The 19,553-nt window shown below is 47.3% G+C and overlaps 1 protein-coding gene across 1 annotated transcript in view; it reads left to right on the forward strand.

Moving 5' to 3' along the window:
• Nucleotides 1-1,454: 1,454 nt before the first annotated feature.
• Nucleotides 1,455-19,553, forward strand: part of LOC140392858 (ephrin type-B receptor 2) — a 1,067,684-nt gene continuing 1,049,585 nt past the window's right edge. Inside the window, exon 1 of the mRNA XM_072478598.1 lies at nucleotides 1,455-1,570. Coding sequence (XP_072334699.1) covers nucleotides 1,519-1,570 — 52 coding nt within the window. The 5' untranslated portion in view covers nucleotides 1,455-1,518. The remainder of the gene's footprint in view (nucleotides 1,571-19,553) is intronic.

The raw sequence follows: 19,553 nt of genomic DNA on the forward strand, positions 1-19,553 counted from the left end.
ACTTTGGGGTTCTCTAAACCCTGGCCCATAACACCACACTCAGTAAATGTTCCAGAATGAGCTCCTCTCCCCCAGTCCCACATTCAGTAACTATTCCAGACTGAGCTCCTCTCTCCCAGCCCCACATTCAGTAAATATTCAAGAATGAGCTCCTCTCTCCCAGTCCCACATTCAGTAAATATTCCAGACTGAGCTCCTCTCTCCCAGTCCCACATTCAGTAAATATTCCAGAATTAGCTCCTCTCTCCCAGTCCCACAGTCAGTAAATATCCCAGAATGTGCTGCTCTCTCCCAGCCCCACATTCAGTAAATATTCCAGAATGAGCTCCTCTCTCCCAGTCCCACATTCAGTAAATATTCCAGACTGAGCTCCTCTCTCCCAGTCCCACGTTCAGTAAATATTCCAGAATGAGCTCCTCTCTCCCAGTCCCACATTCAATAAATATTCCAGACTGAACTCCTCTCTCCCAGTCCCACATTCAGTAAATATTCCAGAATGAGTACGTCTCCCCCAGCCCCACATTCAGTAAATATTCCAGAATGAGCTCCTCTCCCCCAGTCCCACATTCAGTAAATATTCCAGAATGAGCTCCTCTCCCCCAGTCCCACATTCAGTGAATATTCCAGAATGAGCTCCTCTCTCAGTCCCACATTCAGTGAATATTCCAGAATGAGCTCCTCTCTCTCAGTCCCACATTCAGTAAATATTCCAGAATGAGCTCCTCTCTACCAGTCCCACATTCAGTAAATAGTCCAGAGGGATCTCCTCTCTCCCAGTCCCACATTCAGTAAATATTCCAGAATGAGCTCCTCTCTCCCAGTCCCACATTCAGTAAATATTCCAGACTGAGCTCCTCTCTCTCAGTCCCACATTCAGTAAATATTCCAGAATGAGCTCCTCTCTTCCAGTCCCACATTCAGTAAATAGTCCAGAGGGATCTCCTCTCTCCCAGTCCCACATTCAGTAAATATTCCAGACTGAGCTCCTCTCCCCCAGCCCCACATTCAGCAAATATTCCAGAATGAGCTTCTCTCTCCCAATCCCACGTTCAGTAAATATTCCAGAATGAGCTCCTCGCTCCCAGCCCCACATTCTGTAAATTCTCCAGACTGAGCTCTCTGGTTCTCCTCCTCTTCCCCCAGCCCCACACTCAGTAAATATTCCAGACTGCATACGGAGCCAGAAGCAGACAGATCTGGGTGATTGACAGCTATGGTGCGTACCACTATGGCCGGGGTTAGCACGCAAAAATATTGGAATTAAATCTTCCGCATTTGCCTTTATTTTCTTTCTGCTTACAGTTATAAATATGTAGCAACAATGTGCACTGCTGTCAATTGTATTTGAGGTGCAGTGATATTTGCTGTGCAGTTGACGTGATGTTTATTGCTGAGGAAGTTCTCCCCCTCTGGAGCTGGTGAATGTGCTGCTCCTGCTGCTCCTGACTCCGGGATGGTTCAGGCAGTTTCTGCGCTGTGGGTCTGAGAAACTCCACATCATCCACACAGCCTCCCACAATGGGCATCTTGTGGATATTTTGGATATTTCCTGCTGTTTCTGCCCTGGAAGGTACTGTCACGCTTTGGGTTATTCCTTTGTAAAGTGAAAGTTTTGCAGTTTGCTGATGAAATGTTGCTGAAGGTTTGTGTGTTAGCTTCCAGACAGGTTTCAGTGACTGCTGTATGGGAATGATGGAGGCAATCCGGATTCCTGCCACCTCTCAGGGTGGAATTCATTCTCCGGCTAGGAGGTGCTTGCTCTTTACTCTCCCTGATTTTAACAGCAACTTCCAGAGAGACTATTTCAACCTCAAAGTTGTGTTCCCACAATAGCGTATTATGTACAGTGAATATATTGTGTGTCTCTGCTGAAGAGGTTGATCATTAATAGTGGGGAATTTGAGATTGTGAAAAATGTGTTCTCCTGATGGAGAAGGGATTTCCTCTCTCGGATAGAAGACTTGGCGCTCATTCTGCGGCGCTCGACATGCTCCAGATCATTTGGTTATATTGTGGTTCCAGATTATTCATTAAAGTTCGATTGGAAATTCATCCACTCAGAAATTGGGAGTGAGTGAGGAAATGGGGAGCCAGATGAATGGGTGAATTGTGCGTATGGCTGTGAGAGAGTGAGGGAGGAATTGTGAGACAGGAGGGAGTGAGGGGGGAATTGTGCGTGTCTGTGTGTAAGAGGGAGGAATTGTGTGAGAGAGTGAGGGAGGAATTATGATAGAAAGAGTGAGGGAGGAATTGTGTGAGGGAGAGAGTGGGAGAGGAATTGTGTGAGAGAGAGTGAGGGCGGAGTTGCGTGAGAGAGAGTGAAGGAGGAATTGTGTGAGAGTGACGGAGGAATTATGTGAGAGAGTGAGGGAGGAATTGTGAGAGAGTGAGAGAGGAATTGTGTGAGAGAGTGAGGGAGGATTGTGTGAGAGAGAGTGAGGGAGGAATTGTGTGAGGGAGAGAGTGAGGGAGGAATTGTGTGAGGGAGGAATTGTGTGAGAGAGTGAGGGAGGAATTGTGTGAGGGAGAGAGTGAGAGAGGAATTGTGTGAGTGAGTCAGGAGGAATTGTGAGAGAGAGTGAGGGAGGAATTGTGTGAGAGAGTGAGGGAGGAATTGTGTGAGCGAGTGAGGGAGGAATTGTGAGAGAGAGAGTGAGTGAGGAATTGTGTGAGAGAGTGAGGGAGGAATTGTGTGAGAGAGAGTGAGGAATTGTGTGAGAAGGTGAGGGAGAGATTGCAAAGGTGAGAGAGAGTGAGGGAGAGATCCTGAGGGTGAGAGAGAGTGAGGAGGAATTGTGAGGGAGAGAGAATGAGGAAGGAATTGTGAGGGAGAGAGAGTGAGTGAGGAATTGTGAGAGGATGATTATGAGAGAGTGTGAGTTTGGCAGGAATTGAGATTGAGTGAGGGAGAAATTGTTTGGGAAAGAGAGGGAGGAATTGTGAGGGAGAGAGAGTGAAGTAGAAACTGTGAGGGAAAGAGAGTGAGGGGGGACTTGCGTGTGTGTGTGTATGTGTGTGTGAGAGAGAGAGAGAGAGACAGACAGACAGAGAGAGAGGAATTGGAGAATGTTGCCTGAAGGTTGGGGGGTGACTGATGAATATGGCAGGAAACAGAAGATCAGTTGTGATGATATTAAATGGTTGAGCAGGCTCAAAGTGCTGAATAGCATACACTCCATTTCTTATGTTCTTCTGAGATGAAGTGAGCCTGTGCCATTTGCTGCAATACTTGTGCAGATCGTGAGTGTCTCCTGGCTTTCTTAAAGACAGGGCATGGAGGCTCCTGCCCCCAGGTTCGACCCTGACATTGCTCCTGGAATTGGATTATTTTTCTGCTCCCAGGGTATGCCGCTACCCAATTGGAGCACCTCTGCCAAAGATTGGTGAGGCAGCAGAAATGTTTAAGGTTGGGACTGCCAATGGGAACCTGGGACTTTGAGACGAACTGGAGTGGTGTGAGGAGCAGCAGCTTGTATTCTACATAGTAAGAGATGGTGGCTGATGTTTTATACTGAACACATTCACGACATTGCGACGGAGAGGCACTGTTTTTTCTGTGTTTACCCGGTTCAGCTGTAATTCACGCAAACTCCCATTCTGCTCTATGTTCCTCAATCTCCTTCTCCCTCAAGCAAACGCCAGTGCTCTCTGTTTCATCCGTGTGACAGACGTTTTCACTTGCTCACAACTCTGTTTGTGGAGAATTTCTCCCGAATTCCGCATTTGATACCGGTTAGCGACTGTCCTATTATGATGTCAGTTCTCCTCGCTGTATCACAGCAGCTACATGGGTCAGATGACTTATTGAGAGAGTGGATTGCTATATGAAAAGATTGGTCAATCGGTCTGCATTTTCACTTCTGATCTCAGCAACTAATATAAATTCATGGGATGTTGGTGTCATTGGCTGGGCCAGTGACCAGGTAATTGCCCATCCCTAATAGCCCATGAACTGAATGGCTTGAGGGCATTTTAAGAGTGAACCACATTACTGTATTGACTAGGTGGGCTGAATGGCCTGTTTTTCTGCTGCAACATTATTTGTGATTGAACGACAAATATTACACTTGTTCAAAAAAGCATGTAAAGATAAACCAAACAACTGCCGGTCTGTTAGTTTTACCTCAATGGCTGGAAAGGTTTAGGTGTTGATAATCTGGGCCAGTCACTTGGGCGCATGTGGATTAATGCAGGAAAGCCAGCGCAGTTTGTTAAAAGCAAATCCTATTTAAGTAACTCGATTGCACTTTTTAATGAGGTAACAGGAAGTGTCACTGAGGGTAACGCTGTGGATGTGGTGTACATGGACTTCCAAAAGGTATCTGAGAAAATGCTAGATAATAGTCTGCACATTGAAGCCCACTGAATAATACGGACAGTAGCAGCATGGATGTGAAGTGGGCTGAATGACTGGAAAGGGGTTGTGGTGAACATTTGTTTTTCTGACTGGAGGAAGGTTTACAGTGGGGTTCCCTGGGGTCAGTACTAGGACCACTGCTTTTCATGAGATACGTCAATAACCGAGTCTCGAGCGAACAGAGCATAATTCCAAAATTTGCAGACGACACAGAATGTAGAAGCCTTGTGAACTATGAGAAGGTGGTGAAAGGGTGGTGGAGGCAGAGACCATCATAACATTTCAGAAGTATTTAGATGAGCACTTGCAATGCCAAGGCACTCAAGGAAATGGGCCAAGTGCTGGAAAATGGGATTAGAATAATTGGGTGGTTGTTTTTGACCAGAGCAGATGCAATGGGAGGAAGGGCCTTTTCCGTGCTGTAAACCTCTACGGCTCTATGACTAAAGATAGCGTTAAACTTGAAAAGGACAAAGGCGGGCTGGCGGAATGGGCAGAAACATGGCAGATAACATTGTCTAGAGATACATGAAGTGATACATTTTGGTAGGAAGAATGGGGAGAAATAACGCAAAATAAAGTGGGTGCAGGAGCATTGGGACCTTGGGGTATATGTACACAAATCATTAAAGATGGCAGGGCAGGTTGAGAGAGTGGTTAAAGATGCAGGTGGGATTTTGGTTTGTCTCAACGGATGAAGTGTGTCCAATTCTGGGCACCACAGAACCCGAGGATTCTGATTTAAGCTGATTTGCAAAGGATGCAATGACAACATGAGGCGAAGCGTTAATACATGGCGAGTGGTTAGGATTTGGAATACACTGGTTGAGAATGTGGTGGAGGTTCAACTGTGGCTTTCAAAGGAGAATTAAGTAAACACCTGGAGAGAAAGTATTTGCGGAGCAATGGGGGCCTGAGCTGGTGTGGAACTCATAGAGCTGTTCTTGCAGAGAGTCGACACAGACACAAAGAACTGAATGGCCTCTTTGTGTGTGGTAACCATTCTTTGGTCCTATGTAACCAAGGTATCTAGATAACCGTTGGCTTGGCATGTTTATACTGCAGATTGTGGTATATCAGTTAATGTGAGGGGAATGGATCAATGTGTTCATTCAATATTCTTGCTGTTGGCAGTCCAGAAGTTATCATTGACAAGGAATTGTATTGCAGGTCGCAGGAATTGGTCTTGTTGTGCTTTTACGACACAAGTTCCCATGTGATTCCCACTCCAGCTGTAATGTTTAATACTCTGGAACCTTCCTAGTTCCACCCTTTAACTCGCCGACCCCAGCAAGTGACAGCAGTCAGGATTCTCACCCGACCCGACTGGTTCGTTCAGAGGCGTACTTAAGATGCACCAGCCCTGAAGTGGCTTCCTTGCTTTCTGCAATCACTGTCTGCCGCTGTGCTTTGTGCACAATTTAATTATATCAGGGATTAGAGACAGCTGCAGACAGTTATTCTCAGCCGACACAAACCCAAAAAGAAATGATAACTTGAATATGTGTGAGAAAATTGAACGTTTTGAAGACAAGTGACAATACAGGCTGACAAATAAGTGAAGCATCAAAATGAACTGAGCTTCACTGAAGACTGAGCCTTTAGAAAATGGAGACAATGGACACAGGAGTGCTTACACTGCTTAATGACAAAAAAACGTGAATAAGGGTTACATTTCGAACGTGGAGGAAATGTTTAGAATTGTTCCTCATTTAAAAATTTGAGGGACATCTCTGTTTTCCTCCCTATTCCTGACTTCTTTATTTCCTCTTTCCACATGACATTCTGCCTTGCTGTATATACCGTTACTGCAAATGCTAATGTTGGGCTGATCCTGATATTTACAATTCCTCCCATTTCTCTTTCTTTGCTCCACTCTACAAATTTCAATCCAAAAGTAAACAAAATCTGTTACAGTAAGGTAACTCTGTTACAATTTGCCGCAACTCAGTGACTCTGTTGCGAGTTGACATCAACAGTTTCAGTGAAGAGGCAAAAAGCACAACATTTTCACTTGTCCATGAAATAAGCGTCTTTGGAAATCCTGAAACGAACACTGCTGTCATGCAGTGCATTGTAACTCAAAAGGTAACAAGTCTGAATTGCTGTATACCTTCCTGACGTATGGTATAATTGTTTTTTAAAAATTCCAGCAATGCCAAATATTGTCCTTGAAGCAGTCCTGGAACACTTAACATGCAGACTGTATGCTGCCCACCGTGCTCCAACCTCACTTAGTCTTTGTCTGGCCCTTCCCCTTACCTCTACTGAAGTAAAGAGCGTTGAGCAGGAATGATCTACGTATGTAAGGTAATGAAAGATCCAGGCAGTGCAAATAGAGAAAAGGTGATTGAACTTTAGCTATGATCTTAGAATCTAAGAGCAGACTTGCAAACTGCAACAAGGGCAAAAGATTTGAAGACTTATTTTTCCCACAGAGAAATAGATTTCCATGAGAAGCAAACCATCTGTTAAAATCGCAGATCGAAGAGGCAGCAAACACGTTGAGCATTCATGTACTAACATTATAAATAGGATATGTTGGAAGGGCAAGTGCAGAAAATGGTCATATGAAGCACAAAAATCTGCATATGTAGACGTGACAGGCTAATAAACAACAGCAGAAAGTCCTCATTGAAATAGTGCTGTGCGATTTTATCGTAGTCAGGGCAGTCAGGGTTTGAGTTATTAAAAATGTAAATATTGTCACAGTCCCAGAAGCTGCTCTCCCCTATGAGAGCTGACTGGGGGCGATTTTTTATTTTTATTTTAGAGTACCCAATTCATTTTTTCCAATTATAGGTCAATTTAGCGTAGCCAATCCACCTAGCTTGCACATCTTTGGGTTGTGGGGGCGAAACCCACGCAAACACAGGGAGAATGTGCAAACTCCACACCGACAGTGGCCCAGAGCCGGGATCGAACCTGGGACCTCGGTGCCGTGAGGCTGCAGTGCTAACACACTGCGCCACCGTGCTGCTCACCGACTGGGGGCGATTTAACCAGAGGGTCACCACACCTCAGGCGAGGGGCAATGCTGAGAAGGCAGGACCTGCATTAATAACCGCAGCTGGTACGAGAATTGTACCCACAGCTTTTGACATAATGCTGCATCAAGCCAACTGAGCTATTGCTCACTTAAAAGGCACCACACCCAACAGTGCCGCACTCCCTCAGCATAGTACTGGAGTGACAGCTTTGATTTTTAAACTCTGGTTCTGGAGTGGGATTCAAACCCCACACTTTTATATTTATAGGCAACATGTGACTGACAGAGTCACAACTGAACTTCCTCTTTGTGAGAGCTCTTACACAGAACCACAGGTTCTTGTGCGCAGCTCAGAAAGAGTCATTTTGACCCATTGCAATATAGCGATGCACATGAGGCTCGGACACCTTCCCAGTTTGCATTGTGCAGAAAGGCCAAGGCTATTCACACGCTGCTAATAGATGAGATGACAACAGGTGCAATGAATCTTTCAGTTCTGTTACTAGAATGTTGCACCGGTATCTATGTATTCATTCACAAGGCAATGTTATCATGTTTGTAGAATATTTTCAGCTCAGCCTTCCCAGCTCCAAGATATGTTGTTTTGCACAAATGCAACTGTTCGACTTGACGTTTGTGGGAATGCATGGCCCAGGCAACCAAATAGGGCATTAGCGGAACATCTCGCTGTTTGCCAAGTGTGATTTGTTTTCATGATCCCCACAATTGGTGATTGCTTTCCTTAGAGCAGAGAGGTTAAAGGGAAGATTTAATAGGAGGTGTTCAAAATGATGAAGGTTTTATAGAGTTAAGAAGCAGTAAGTGTTTCTAATGGCAGGTGAGTCTGTATCCATAAGACACAGATTTAAGATAATAAATAAAATAACCAGAGGGGAGTTGTAAAATACGTTTGACAGGGAGTTATGATCTGAATGCATGACTTGGAAGCAGATTCCGTGGTAATATTCAAAGGGAATTGGGGAAATGTGCACAGACATGGGGAAAGACCAAGTGAGCAGGACTCATTGGATAACTATTTCAGAGAGCTGGCACGGGGCATGATAGGGCGAATCGCCTCGAGCTGTACCATTCCATGATGCCGTGAATGTCTCACCCCACTGAGCCTCCCGATTGTTTGTGCTGCTCTGGTAGAAATATTAACCAGTCAAACGTTCAAGATTGAACAAAAACCCAGTTAGTTGCTGATTAACAAGCAGGAAATGTGTGAACACTAACTCTGTGCAATGTCTATTTATCCACATCAGCAATTTTGTGTCAGGGCAAAGTAAATGACAGTTTTGATCGTCATTTTGGCAAAATGACTGTAAACACAAATTTAAAGCACTCACTACTTCGAGTTCTCTGGGGATTTAGTCCCACTGCTTTTATACATTTCACTTTTGTGTTTTTGCTGCATTTCAAAACCCTCCTTTATGCTCTTGTTGAGGATTTACACCTGCTTAAAGACACAGACTTTTCTCGATTTATTTATTTTACGTTCTAAATTTTGTTTCCAATTAAGGGGCAATTTAGCGTGGCCAATCCATCTGCCCTTCACTTCTTTTGGCTGTGGGGGTGAGACACATGCAGACTCGGGGAGAATGTGCAATGGAGCGGCATAGTAGCACAATGGTTAGCACAGTTGCTTCACACCGCCAGGGTCCCAAGTTCGATTCCCGCTTGGGTCCCTGTCTGTGCAGAGTCTGCACGTTCTCCCCGTGTCTGTGTGGGTTTCCTTCGGGTACTCCAGTTTCCTCCCACAAGTCCCGAAAGATGTGCTTGTTAGGTAAATTGGACATTCTGAATTCTCCCTCTGTGTACCCGAACAGGCGCCGGAGTGTGGTGGCTAGGGGATTTTCACAATACCTTCATTGCAGTGTTAATGTAAGCCCAATTGTGACAATAATAAAGATTAAACTCCACACAGAACCGTTACTTGTAAAATGAATAAAACAGGTGGCAGAGTGGTTAGAACTGCTGCCGCACGGCGCTGAGGACCTGGGTGCTGGGATCGAACCCGGGTCCTCGGTGCCGTGAGACAGCAGTGCTAACCACTACGCCACCGTGCCACATGTTTTATTTATGTTACAAGTAACTTTTCTGTTTGACGAGCCAGATTTAATTCCACCCTGACCAAAGTGGCAGGCAAGCCTCTGCCAATACTACTGTGAATATACACAGGAGAACTACCTTATAACTTTCCACAAAGTGTGATTGGCAGTTTGTCAGTGTGGGAGATCACCAACACTCGACTATGCCCTCTGACTGATTGGTGCCAAGCTCATGGCCCACTGCCACTTGAACCTGTGCATTCTCTGAATACCTTTGTAGGTGGTGGTCCAGTAAAGAAGTTCACAAAACCTTCAAAGCCAGAGATATTTATGGAGGAAATTCTGTTAAATAGTTGTGGTTCAATAGGTTTGGAAAGCAGAAGGGCACAATTGTTCTTGTTTGAGAAGGATGCTTCATCTGTGGCTAAATAAGGAAGTTAAGGATTGTATCAAATTGAAAGAAACACTGTATACATCTGCATGATAAGTGGTAGATCAAATAGTTGGTCTGATTTTAAAAAACAGCAACAAATAACTAAAAAAAAGAGGGAGCAAGCTGAACATGGGATAAGCAAGGCAGTGATATAAAACAAACCAATAGCTAGTGTTGGTTCTCCAGAGAGAGTGAATCTGGGCAACTGTTCATGGTAAACAAGGAAATGCTGGAGGTGTTAAACAGATATTTTTTTGTCCATTTTTACCTTAAAAAACTTCCCAAAGTTACTTTACCATCACTAGCGAGGGGGTGTTGGAAAACCTATTAGACCTAAAGGCCGATAGGCCCCCAGGACCAGATGGCCTGCACACTAGGATCTTCGAAGAAGTGGTTGCACAGATAGTAGATACATTAGTTATAATCTTCCAAAATTCCGTATATTTCTGGAAGGATCCCAACAAATTATTAAGGAGGTTGTAGTGGGATATTTAAATCATTGTGGGATCAGGCAGAGTCATTGTGGAAAGGGAAATTTTGTTTAACTTATTTGAGTTTTTTGAGCAAGTAATAAACAAAGTGGAGAAAGTGGAACCTTTTGAGTTTAGCTCACTGGGCTAAATTGCTGGCTTTTAAAGCAGACCAAGGCAGGCCAGCAGCACGGTTCAATTCCCGTACCAGCCTCCCCGAACAGGCGCCGGAATGTAGTGACTAGGGGCTTTTCACAGTAACTTAATTGAAGCCTACTCGTGACAATAAGCGATTTTCATTTCATTTTCGTGGTGTGATTGGATTTCCAAAAGGCATCGGATAGGGTGCCACATCAAAGGTTACTTCGCAAGATAAGAGAACATGGTGTAGGGGGTAACATATTAGCATGGGCAGAGACTTGTTTAGATAACAAGAAGCAGAGAATGAGGATACAATGATATTTTTTTAGGTTGGCAAGCTGTAACTAGTGGAGTGCCACAGGGATCAGTGCTGAGGCTTGAACTATTTACAATCAATGATTTGGATGAAGGGACCTAAGGTGCGATAGCTAAATTGGCCAACGACACCAAGATAGGCAGGGAGGGAAGTTGCCAAAAGAAGGTAGAGAGAGTCTCCAAAGGGATATAGACAGGTTAAGCAAATGAGCATGAAAGGTGGCAGATTGTGTACAATGTGGGAAGATGTGAAATTGTCCACTTTGGCAGGAAGAATTGCAGAATATTAATTAAATGGAGAGAGATTGCAGAACTTTTTGGACAGAGGGATCTGGTTGTCCTGATGAATCATGAAATGTTAGTGTGCCGGCATAGCAAATGATTTGGAAGGCAAATGGAATGTTGGTGTTTTTTTCAAAGGACAATGGAGTGTAAAATGTGTGTATGTGTGTGTGGCCGGTGGGGGGTGGGGGGGGGGGGGGGGTTACTGCAGCAGTGCAAGGCCTTGGTGAGATCACATCTGAAGTACCGTGTACAGTTTTGGTCTCTTTACGTGAAAAAAGGTATAACGTGTGAGAAGCAGTTCAGAGAAGGCTGACTTGAGTCATTCCTGGGATGAAGGGCTTATTTTAAGAAGAAAGGTTGGACAGGTTGGGCCGATACCCACTGGAGTTTAGAAGAATGAGAAGGTGATCTTATCGAAACATAAAAGATCCCGAGGGGTGGTGTGCCTCAGGGGTCTGTGCTGGGACCACAACATTTCACAATATACATTAATGATCTGGAAGAAGGAACTGAAGGCACTGTTGCTAAGTTTGCAGATGATACAAAGATCTATAGAGGGACACGTAGTTGAAGAAGCAGGGGGGCTTCAGAAGGATTTGGACAGTGATGCACTATCAATTACGACGAGGCGAGAGTAGAGAGTAATCAAGGCTTTATTAAGCAGAGATGTGTTGCCTCCTGCAGCTGCTGCCGAAATGGCTGCAGCTCGGTGAGCACACACATTTATACTCCGCCTACTGGGCGGAGCCAGCAGGCAGGGATCTACCCCCGTACCTGTAGTACAGGAGCCTTACCGTATTACCTCTCATATACGTATTATACAAACAATGGTGACTACCACACTCACCCCCTGTTAAAAAGGAGTCTAGCGCGGGTGGTGGAAAACTATTTACATGGTATGTAGCATTTTTTAAAACCACTTTGGATTTCGGCGGCAGCGGTGCGCAGGGGCCTTCTTGGAGGTGAGTAGTGAGTTTAAAAGCACTTACCTTTACAGGAGCAGCCCTTTGGATTTCGGCGGCAGCGGTGCGCAGGGGCCTTCTGGGAGGTGAGTAGTTAGTTTAAAAGCTCTTACCTTTACAGGAGCAGCCCATTGGATTTCGGCGGCAGCGGTGCGCAGGGGCCTTCTTGGAGGTGAGTAGTGAGTTTAAAAGCACTTACCTTTACAGGAGCAGCCCTTTGGATTTCGGCGGCAGCGGTGCGCAGGGGCCTTCTGGGAGGTGAGTAGTTAGTTTAAAAGCTCTTACCTTTACAGGAGCAGCCCTTTGGATTTCGGCGGCAGCGGTGCGCAGGGGCCTTCTTGGAGGTGAGTAGTGAGTTTAAAAGCACTTACCTTTACAGGAGCAGCCCTTTGGATTTCGGCGGCAGCGGTGCGCAGGGGCCTTCTGGGAGGTGAGTAGTTAGTTTAAAAGCTCTTACCTTTACAGGAGCAGCCCTTTGGATTTCGGCGGCAGCGGTGCGCAGGGGCCTTCTTGGAGGTGAGTAGTGAGTTTAAAAGCACTTACCTTTACAGGAGCAGCCCTTTGGATTTCGGCGGCAGCGGTGCGCAGGGGCCTTCTGGGAGGTGAGTAGTTAGTTTAAAAGCTCTTACCTTTACAGGAGCAGCCCATTGGATTTCGGCGGCAGCGGTGCGCAGGGGCCTTCTTGGAGGTGAGTAGTGAGTTTAAAAGCACTTACCTTTACAGGAGCAGCCCTTTGGATTTCGGCGGCAGCGGTGCGCAGGGGCCTTCTGGGAGGTGAGTAGTTAGTTTAAAAGCTCTTACCTTTACAGGAGCAGCCCTTTGGATTTCGGCGGCAGCGGTGCGCAGGGGCCTTCTTGGAGGTGAGTAGTGAGTTTAAAAGCACTTACCTTTACAGGAGCAGCCCTTTGGATTTCGGCGGCAGCGGTGCGCAGGGGCCTTCTGGGAGGTGAGTAGTTAGTTTAAAAGCTCTTACCTTTACAGGAGCAGCCCATTGGATTTCGGCGGCAGCGGTGCGCAGGGGCCTTCTTGGAGGTGAGTAGTGAGTTTAAAAGCACTTACCTTTACAGGAGCAGCCCTTTGGATTTCGGCGGGAACCGGAAGTTCGACCTCTGGCAAGTTTCCCCCCCCCCGCCCCCAATAAATTCTGGTGGAGAGGAAACCCGAGACACTACACGTGTAGTGTCTCCCACCCACCCTCCTCCTCTAACCTAATAATAAGACCCATTGGTGGAAGGTAAGTGCCATATTATATTATATATTATTAGCATTGTGCAGGCCAAGGATTGGAGGTGGAGGAGCAGTCTCTGTCAGCGAGAGAACCTGAGAACATCTCAGAAGGTAAGCAAGTGATTTTTACTTTTATACCTTTTTTCAAATTGTGTGTGTCGGGGGGGACACAGAAAAGCTGTGACCTGAGTGGCTGGTTGGGATTCTAACCTAAATTTTTTTGACTATTTGGGAACTAATTAAACATAATAACTTAATTATAATTTAGAGGATATCTAAGCCAGAGATCGGAGGATATTATAGTTAGCTATCGCATTTCTATTAGAAATCTAGTGCTAGGAAACAGATAGTTGACAGTAACTTTGTAATTTAAAAAAAAAAAAGTATTTATAAAAAAAAAGACAAATTTTAATTTTAATTAATTGACGCAATGTCAGTTAGAGGGGTGCTGTGCTCTGACTGTGAGATGTGGCAGGTCCGGGAGGCTTCCAGCGTCCTGGATGGCTTCATCTGCAGAAAGTGCACCCAACTGCAGCTCCTCACAGACCGCATGGTTCGGTTGGAGCAGCAATTGGATGCACTTAGGAGCATGCAGGTGGCGGAAAGCGTCATAGATCGCAGTTATGTAAGTGTGGTCACACCCAAGGTGCAGGCAGAGAAATGGGTGACCACCAGAAAGGGCAGGCAGTCAGTGCAGGAATCCCCTGTGGTTGTCCCCCTCTCGAACAGGTATACCCCTTTGGATACTGTCGGGGGGGATAGCCTATCAGGGGAAAACAGCAGCAGCCAGAGCAGTGGCACCACGGCTGGCTCTGATGTTCAGAAGGGAGGGTCAAAGCGCAGAAGAGTAATAGTTATAGGGGACTCTATAGTCAGGGGAACAGATAGGCGCTTCTGTGGACGTGAAAGAGACTCCAGGATGGTATGTTGCCTCCCTGGTGCCAGGGTCCAGGATGTCTCCGAACGGGTAGAGGGAATCCTGAAGGGGGAGGGCAAACAGGTAGAGGTCGTTGTACATATTGGTACTAACGACATAGGCAGGAAGAGGCATGAGGTCCTGCAGCAGGAGTTCAGGGAGCTAGGCAGAAAGTTAAAAGACAGGACCTCGAGGGTTGTAATCTCGGGATTACTCCCTGTGCCACGTGCCAGTGAGGCTAGAAATAGGAAGATAGAGCAGACAAACACGTGGCTAAACAGCTGGTGTAGGAGGGAGGGTTTCGGTTATCTGGACCACTGGGAGCTCTTCCGGGGCAGGTGTGACCTGTATAAGATGGACGGGTTGCATCTAAACCGGAGAGGCATAAATATCCTGGCCGCGAGATTTGCTAGTGTCACACGGGAGGGTTTAAACTAGTATGGCAGGGGGGTGGGCACGGGAGCAATAGGTCAGAAGGTGAGAGCGTTGAGGGAGAACTAGGGAATATGGACAGTGTGGCTCTGAGGCAGAGCAGACGGGGAGAAGTTGCTGAACACAGCGGGTCTGGTGGCCTGAAGTGCATATGTTTTAATGCAAGGAGCATTACGGGTAAGGCAGATGAACTTAGAGCTTGGATTAGTACTTGGAACTATGATGTTGTTGCCATTACAGAGACCTGGTTGAGGGAAGGGCAGGATTGGCAGCTAAACGTTCCAGGATTTAGATGTTTCAGGCGGGATAGAGGGGGATGTAAAAGGGGAGGCGGAGTTGCGCTACTTGTTCAGGAGAGTATCACAGCTATACAGCGAGAGGACACCTCAGAGGGCAGTGAGGCTATATGGGTAGAGATCAGGAATAAGAAGGGTGCAGTCACAATGTTGGGGGTATACTACAGGCCTCCCAACAGCCAGCGGGAGATAGAGGAGCAGATAGGTAGACAGATTTTGGAAAAGAGTAAAAACAACAGGGTTGTGGTGATGGGAGACTTCAACTTCCCCAATATTGACTGGGACTCACTTAGTGCCAGGGGCTTAGACGGGGCAGAGTTTGTAAGGAGCATCCAGGAGGGCTTCTTAAAACAATATGTAAACAGTCCAACTAGGGAAGGGGCGGTACTGGACCTGGTATTGGGGAATGAGCCCGGCCAGGTGGTAGATGTTTCAGTAGGGGAGCATTTCGGTAACAGTGACCACAATTCAGTAAGTTTTAAAGTACTGGTGGACAAGGATAAGAGTGGTCCGAGGATGAATGTGCTAAATTGGGGGAAGGCTAATTATAACAATATTAGGCGGGACCTGAAGAACATAGATTGGGGGCGGATGTTTGAGGGCAAATCAACATCTGACATGTGGGAGGCTTTCAATTGTCAGTTGAAAGGAATACAGGACAGGCATGTTCCTGTGAGGAAGAAAGATAAATACGGCAATTTTCGGGAACCTTGGATGACGAATGATATTGTAGGCCTCGTCAAAAAGAAAAAGGAGGCATTTGTCAGGGCTAAAAGGCTGGGAACAGACGAAGCCTGTGTGGCATATAAGGAAAGTAGGAAGGAACTTAAGCAAGGAGTCAGGAGGGCTAGAAGGGGTCATGAAAAGTCATTGGCAAATAGGGTTAAGGAAAATCCCAAGGCTTTTTACACTTACATAAAAAGCAAGAGGGTAGCCAGGGAAAGGGTTGGCCCACTGAAGGATAGGCAAGGGAATCTATGTGTGGAGCCAGAGGAAATGGGCGAGGTACTAAATGAATACTTTGCATCAGTATTCACCAAAGAGAAGGAATTGGTAGATGTTGAGTCTGGAGAAGGGGGTGTAGATAGCCTGGGTCACATTGTGATCCAAAAAGACGAGGTGTTGGGTGTCTTAAAAAATATTAAGGTAGATAAGTCCCCAGGGCCGGATGGGATCTACCCCAGAATACTGAAGGAGGCTGGAGAGGAAATTGCTGAGGCCTTGACAGAAATCTTTGGATCCTCGCTGTCTTCAGGGGATGTCCCGGAGGACTAGAGAATAGCCAATGTTGTTCCTCTGTTTAAGAAGGGTGGCAGGGATAATCCCGGGAACTACAGGCCGGTGAGCCTTACTTCAGTGGTAGGGAAATTACTGGAGAGAATTCTTCGAGACAGGATCTACTCCCATTTGGAAGCAAATGGACGTATTAGTGAGAGGCAGCACGGTTTTGTGAAGGGGAGGTCGTGTCTCACTAACTTGATCGAGTTTTTCGAGGAGGTCACTAAGATGATTGATGCAGGTAGGGCAGTAGATGTTGTCTATATGGACTTCAGTAAGGCCTTTGACAAGGTCCCTCATGGTAGACTAGTACAAAAGGTGAAGTCACACGGGATCAGGGGTGAACTGGCAAGGTGGATACAGAACTGGCTAGGCCATAGAAGGCAGAGGGTAGCAATGGAGGGATGCTTTTCTAATTGGAGGGCTGTGACCAGTGGTGTTCCACAGGGATCAGTGCTGGGACCTTTGCTCTTTGTAGTATATATAAATGATTTGGAGGAAAATGTAACTGGTCTGATTAGTAAGTTTGCAGACGACACAAAGGTTGGTGGAATTGCGGATAGCGATGAGGACTGTCTGAGGATACAGCAGGATTTAGATTGTCTGGAGACTTGGGCGGAGAGATGGCAGATGGAGTTTAACCTGGACAAATGTGAGGTAATGCATTTTGGAAGGGCTAATGCAGGTAGGGAATATACAGTGAATGGTAGAACCCTCAAGAGTATTGAAAGTCAAAGAGATCTAGGAGTACAGGTCCACAGATCACTGAAAGGGGCTACACAGGTGGAGAAGGTAGTCAAGAAGGCATACGGCATGCTTGCCTTCATTGGCCGGGGCATTGAGTATAAGAATTGGCAAGTCATGTTGCAGCTGTATAGAACCTTAGTTAGGCCACACTTGGAGTATAGTGTTCAATTCTGGTCGCCACACTACCAGAAGGATGTGGAGGCTTTAGAGAGGGTGCAGAAGAGATTTACCAGAATGTTGCCTGGTATGGAGGGCATAAGCTATGAGGAGCGATTGAATAAACTCGGTTTGTTCTCACTGGAACGAAGGAGGTTGAGGGGCGACCTGATAGAGGTATACAAAATTATGAGGGGCATAGACAGAGTGGATAGTCAGAGGCTTTTCCCCAGGGTAGAGGGGTCAATTACTAGGGGGCATAGGTTTAAGGTGAGAGGGGCAAAGTTTAGAGTAGATGTACGAGGCAAGTTTTTTACGCAGAGGGTAGTGGGTGCCTGGAACTCACTACCGGAGGAGGTAGTGGAGGCAGGGACGATAGGGACATTTAAGGGGCATCTTGACAAATATATGAATAGGATGGGAATAGAAGGATACGGACCCAGGAAGTGTAGAAGATTGTAGTTTAGTCGGGCAGTATGGTCGGCACGGGCTTGGAGGGCCGAAGGGCCTGTTCCTGTGCTGTACATTTCTTTGTTCTTCTTTGTTCACTTACTTGGTATGTGAACATTTTTAAAGAGTACAGTTTGGCGAAAGTTCACAAATTTAGCCGGGCGGGTGCCTTGATCCTCTGTTGTGAGCGCCGTAGTCCCGGTGGCGATGCAGGCGCTGGCTTGGTTGCCTGTGACTCCGGGAGCGTGTAGTCCTCATCCTCATCCCTGGGTGGAACCAATGGGAGGACGGATCGTCCTGGGGCGGGGGCTGTGCTGAGGTGCGCTGGGGGGAGGGTGGGTGGCGCGGGACAATTGGAGGGGAGGTTGGTAGGGAACCAGCTGGTGCCAGGTCCCTGAGGGAGACTGTGTCTTGGCGACCGTCGGGGTACACCACGTAGGCGTACTGCGTGTTCGCATTTAGCAGCTGTACCCTTTCGACCAACGGGTTCGCCTTGTGGAGCCGCACGTGCTTTCGGAGGAGGACGGGTCCTGGGGCTGCCAGCCACGTTGGGAGCGAAACCCCGGAGGTGGACTTCCTAGGGAAGGCAAGGAGACGTTCATGGCGGGTTTCATTAGTCGCAGTGCAAAGTAGCGATCGTAGGAGTGGAGGGCGTCGGGGAGGACTTCCTGCCAGCGGGAGACCGGGAGATTTTTAGACCGTAGGGCCAGCAGGATGGCCTTCCAGACCGTCCCGTTTGCCCTCTCCACCTACCCGTTTCCCCGGGGGTTACAGCTGGTCGTCCTGCTTGAGGCAATGCCCTTGCTGAGCAGGAACTGACGCAGCTCATCACTCATAAAGGAGAATCCCCGGTCGCTGTGGACGTAAGCGGGGAAACCGAAAAGGGTGAAGATGCTACTGAGGGCTTTGATGATGGCGGCAGACGTCATATTGGGGCATGGAATGGCGAAGGGGAATCTGGATTATTCGTCGACCACGTTCAGGAAGTTCGTGTTTCGGCCGGAGGAGGGGAGGGGTCCATTTAAATCCATGCTGAGGCGTTCAAAGGGACAGGAGACTCCACCAGGTGCGCTCGGTCTGGCCGGTAGAAGTGCGGTTTGCACTCCGCGTAGACCTGGCAGTCTTTGGTGACCGTCCTGACTTCCGCAATGGAGCAGGGCAGATTGCGGGCCTTTATGAAGTGAAAGAACCGGGTGACCCTTGGGTGACAGAGACCATCGTGTAGGGCCCGGAGTCGGTCCACTTGTGCGCTGGCACATGTACCTCGGGATAGGGCATTGGGGGGCTCGTTGAGCTTACCGGGACGATACAAAATCTCGTAATTGTAGGTGGAGAGCTCGATCCTCCACCTCAAGATTTTATCATTTCTGATCTTGCCCCGCTGTGTGTTATTGAACATGAAGGTAACTGACCGTTGGTCAGTGAGGAGAGTGAATCTCCTGCCGGCCAGGTAATGCCTCCAATGCCGCACAGCTTCAATGATGGCTTGGGTCTCTTTTTCGACAGAGGAGTGCCCAATTTCGGAGACATGGAGGGTGCGGGAAAAGAATGGCACGGGTCTCCCTGCCTGGTTGAGGGTGGCGGCCAGAGCGACGTTTGAGGCATCGCTCTCGACTTGAAAGGGGAGCGTCTCATCGACCGTGTGCATCGCGGCCTTGGCGGTGTCGGCCTTGATACGGTTGAAGGCCTGGTGAGCCTCGGCCGTCAGGAGGAAAACTGTGGAGTGAATGAGTGGGCGGGCCTTGTCCGCATAGTTAGGGACCCACTGGGCGTAGTATGAGAAGAACCCCAGGCATCGTTTGAGGGCGTTGGGGCAGTGGGGGAGGGGGAGTTCCGTGAGGGGGCACATGCGATCGGGGTCGGGCCCTAGAACTCCATTTTGCACCACATAGCCAAGGATGGCTCAGCGGTTGGTGCTGAACACACACTTCTCCTTGTTATACGTGAGGTTCAGGAGTCTGGCGATGTTGAGAAATTTGAAAAGGTTAGCGTCGTGGTCCTGCTAGTCGTGGCCGCAGATGGTGACATTATCGAGGTACGGGAAGGTG

This window comes from Scyliorhinus torazame, chromosome 16, assembly GCF_047496885.1.
Source record: "Scyliorhinus torazame isolate Kashiwa2021f chromosome 16, sScyTor2.1, whole genome shotgun sequence".
In the NCBI taxonomy this organism is placed as follows: domain Eukaryota; kingdom Metazoa; phylum Chordata; class Chondrichthyes; order Carcharhiniformes; family Scyliorhinidae; genus Scyliorhinus; species Scyliorhinus torazame.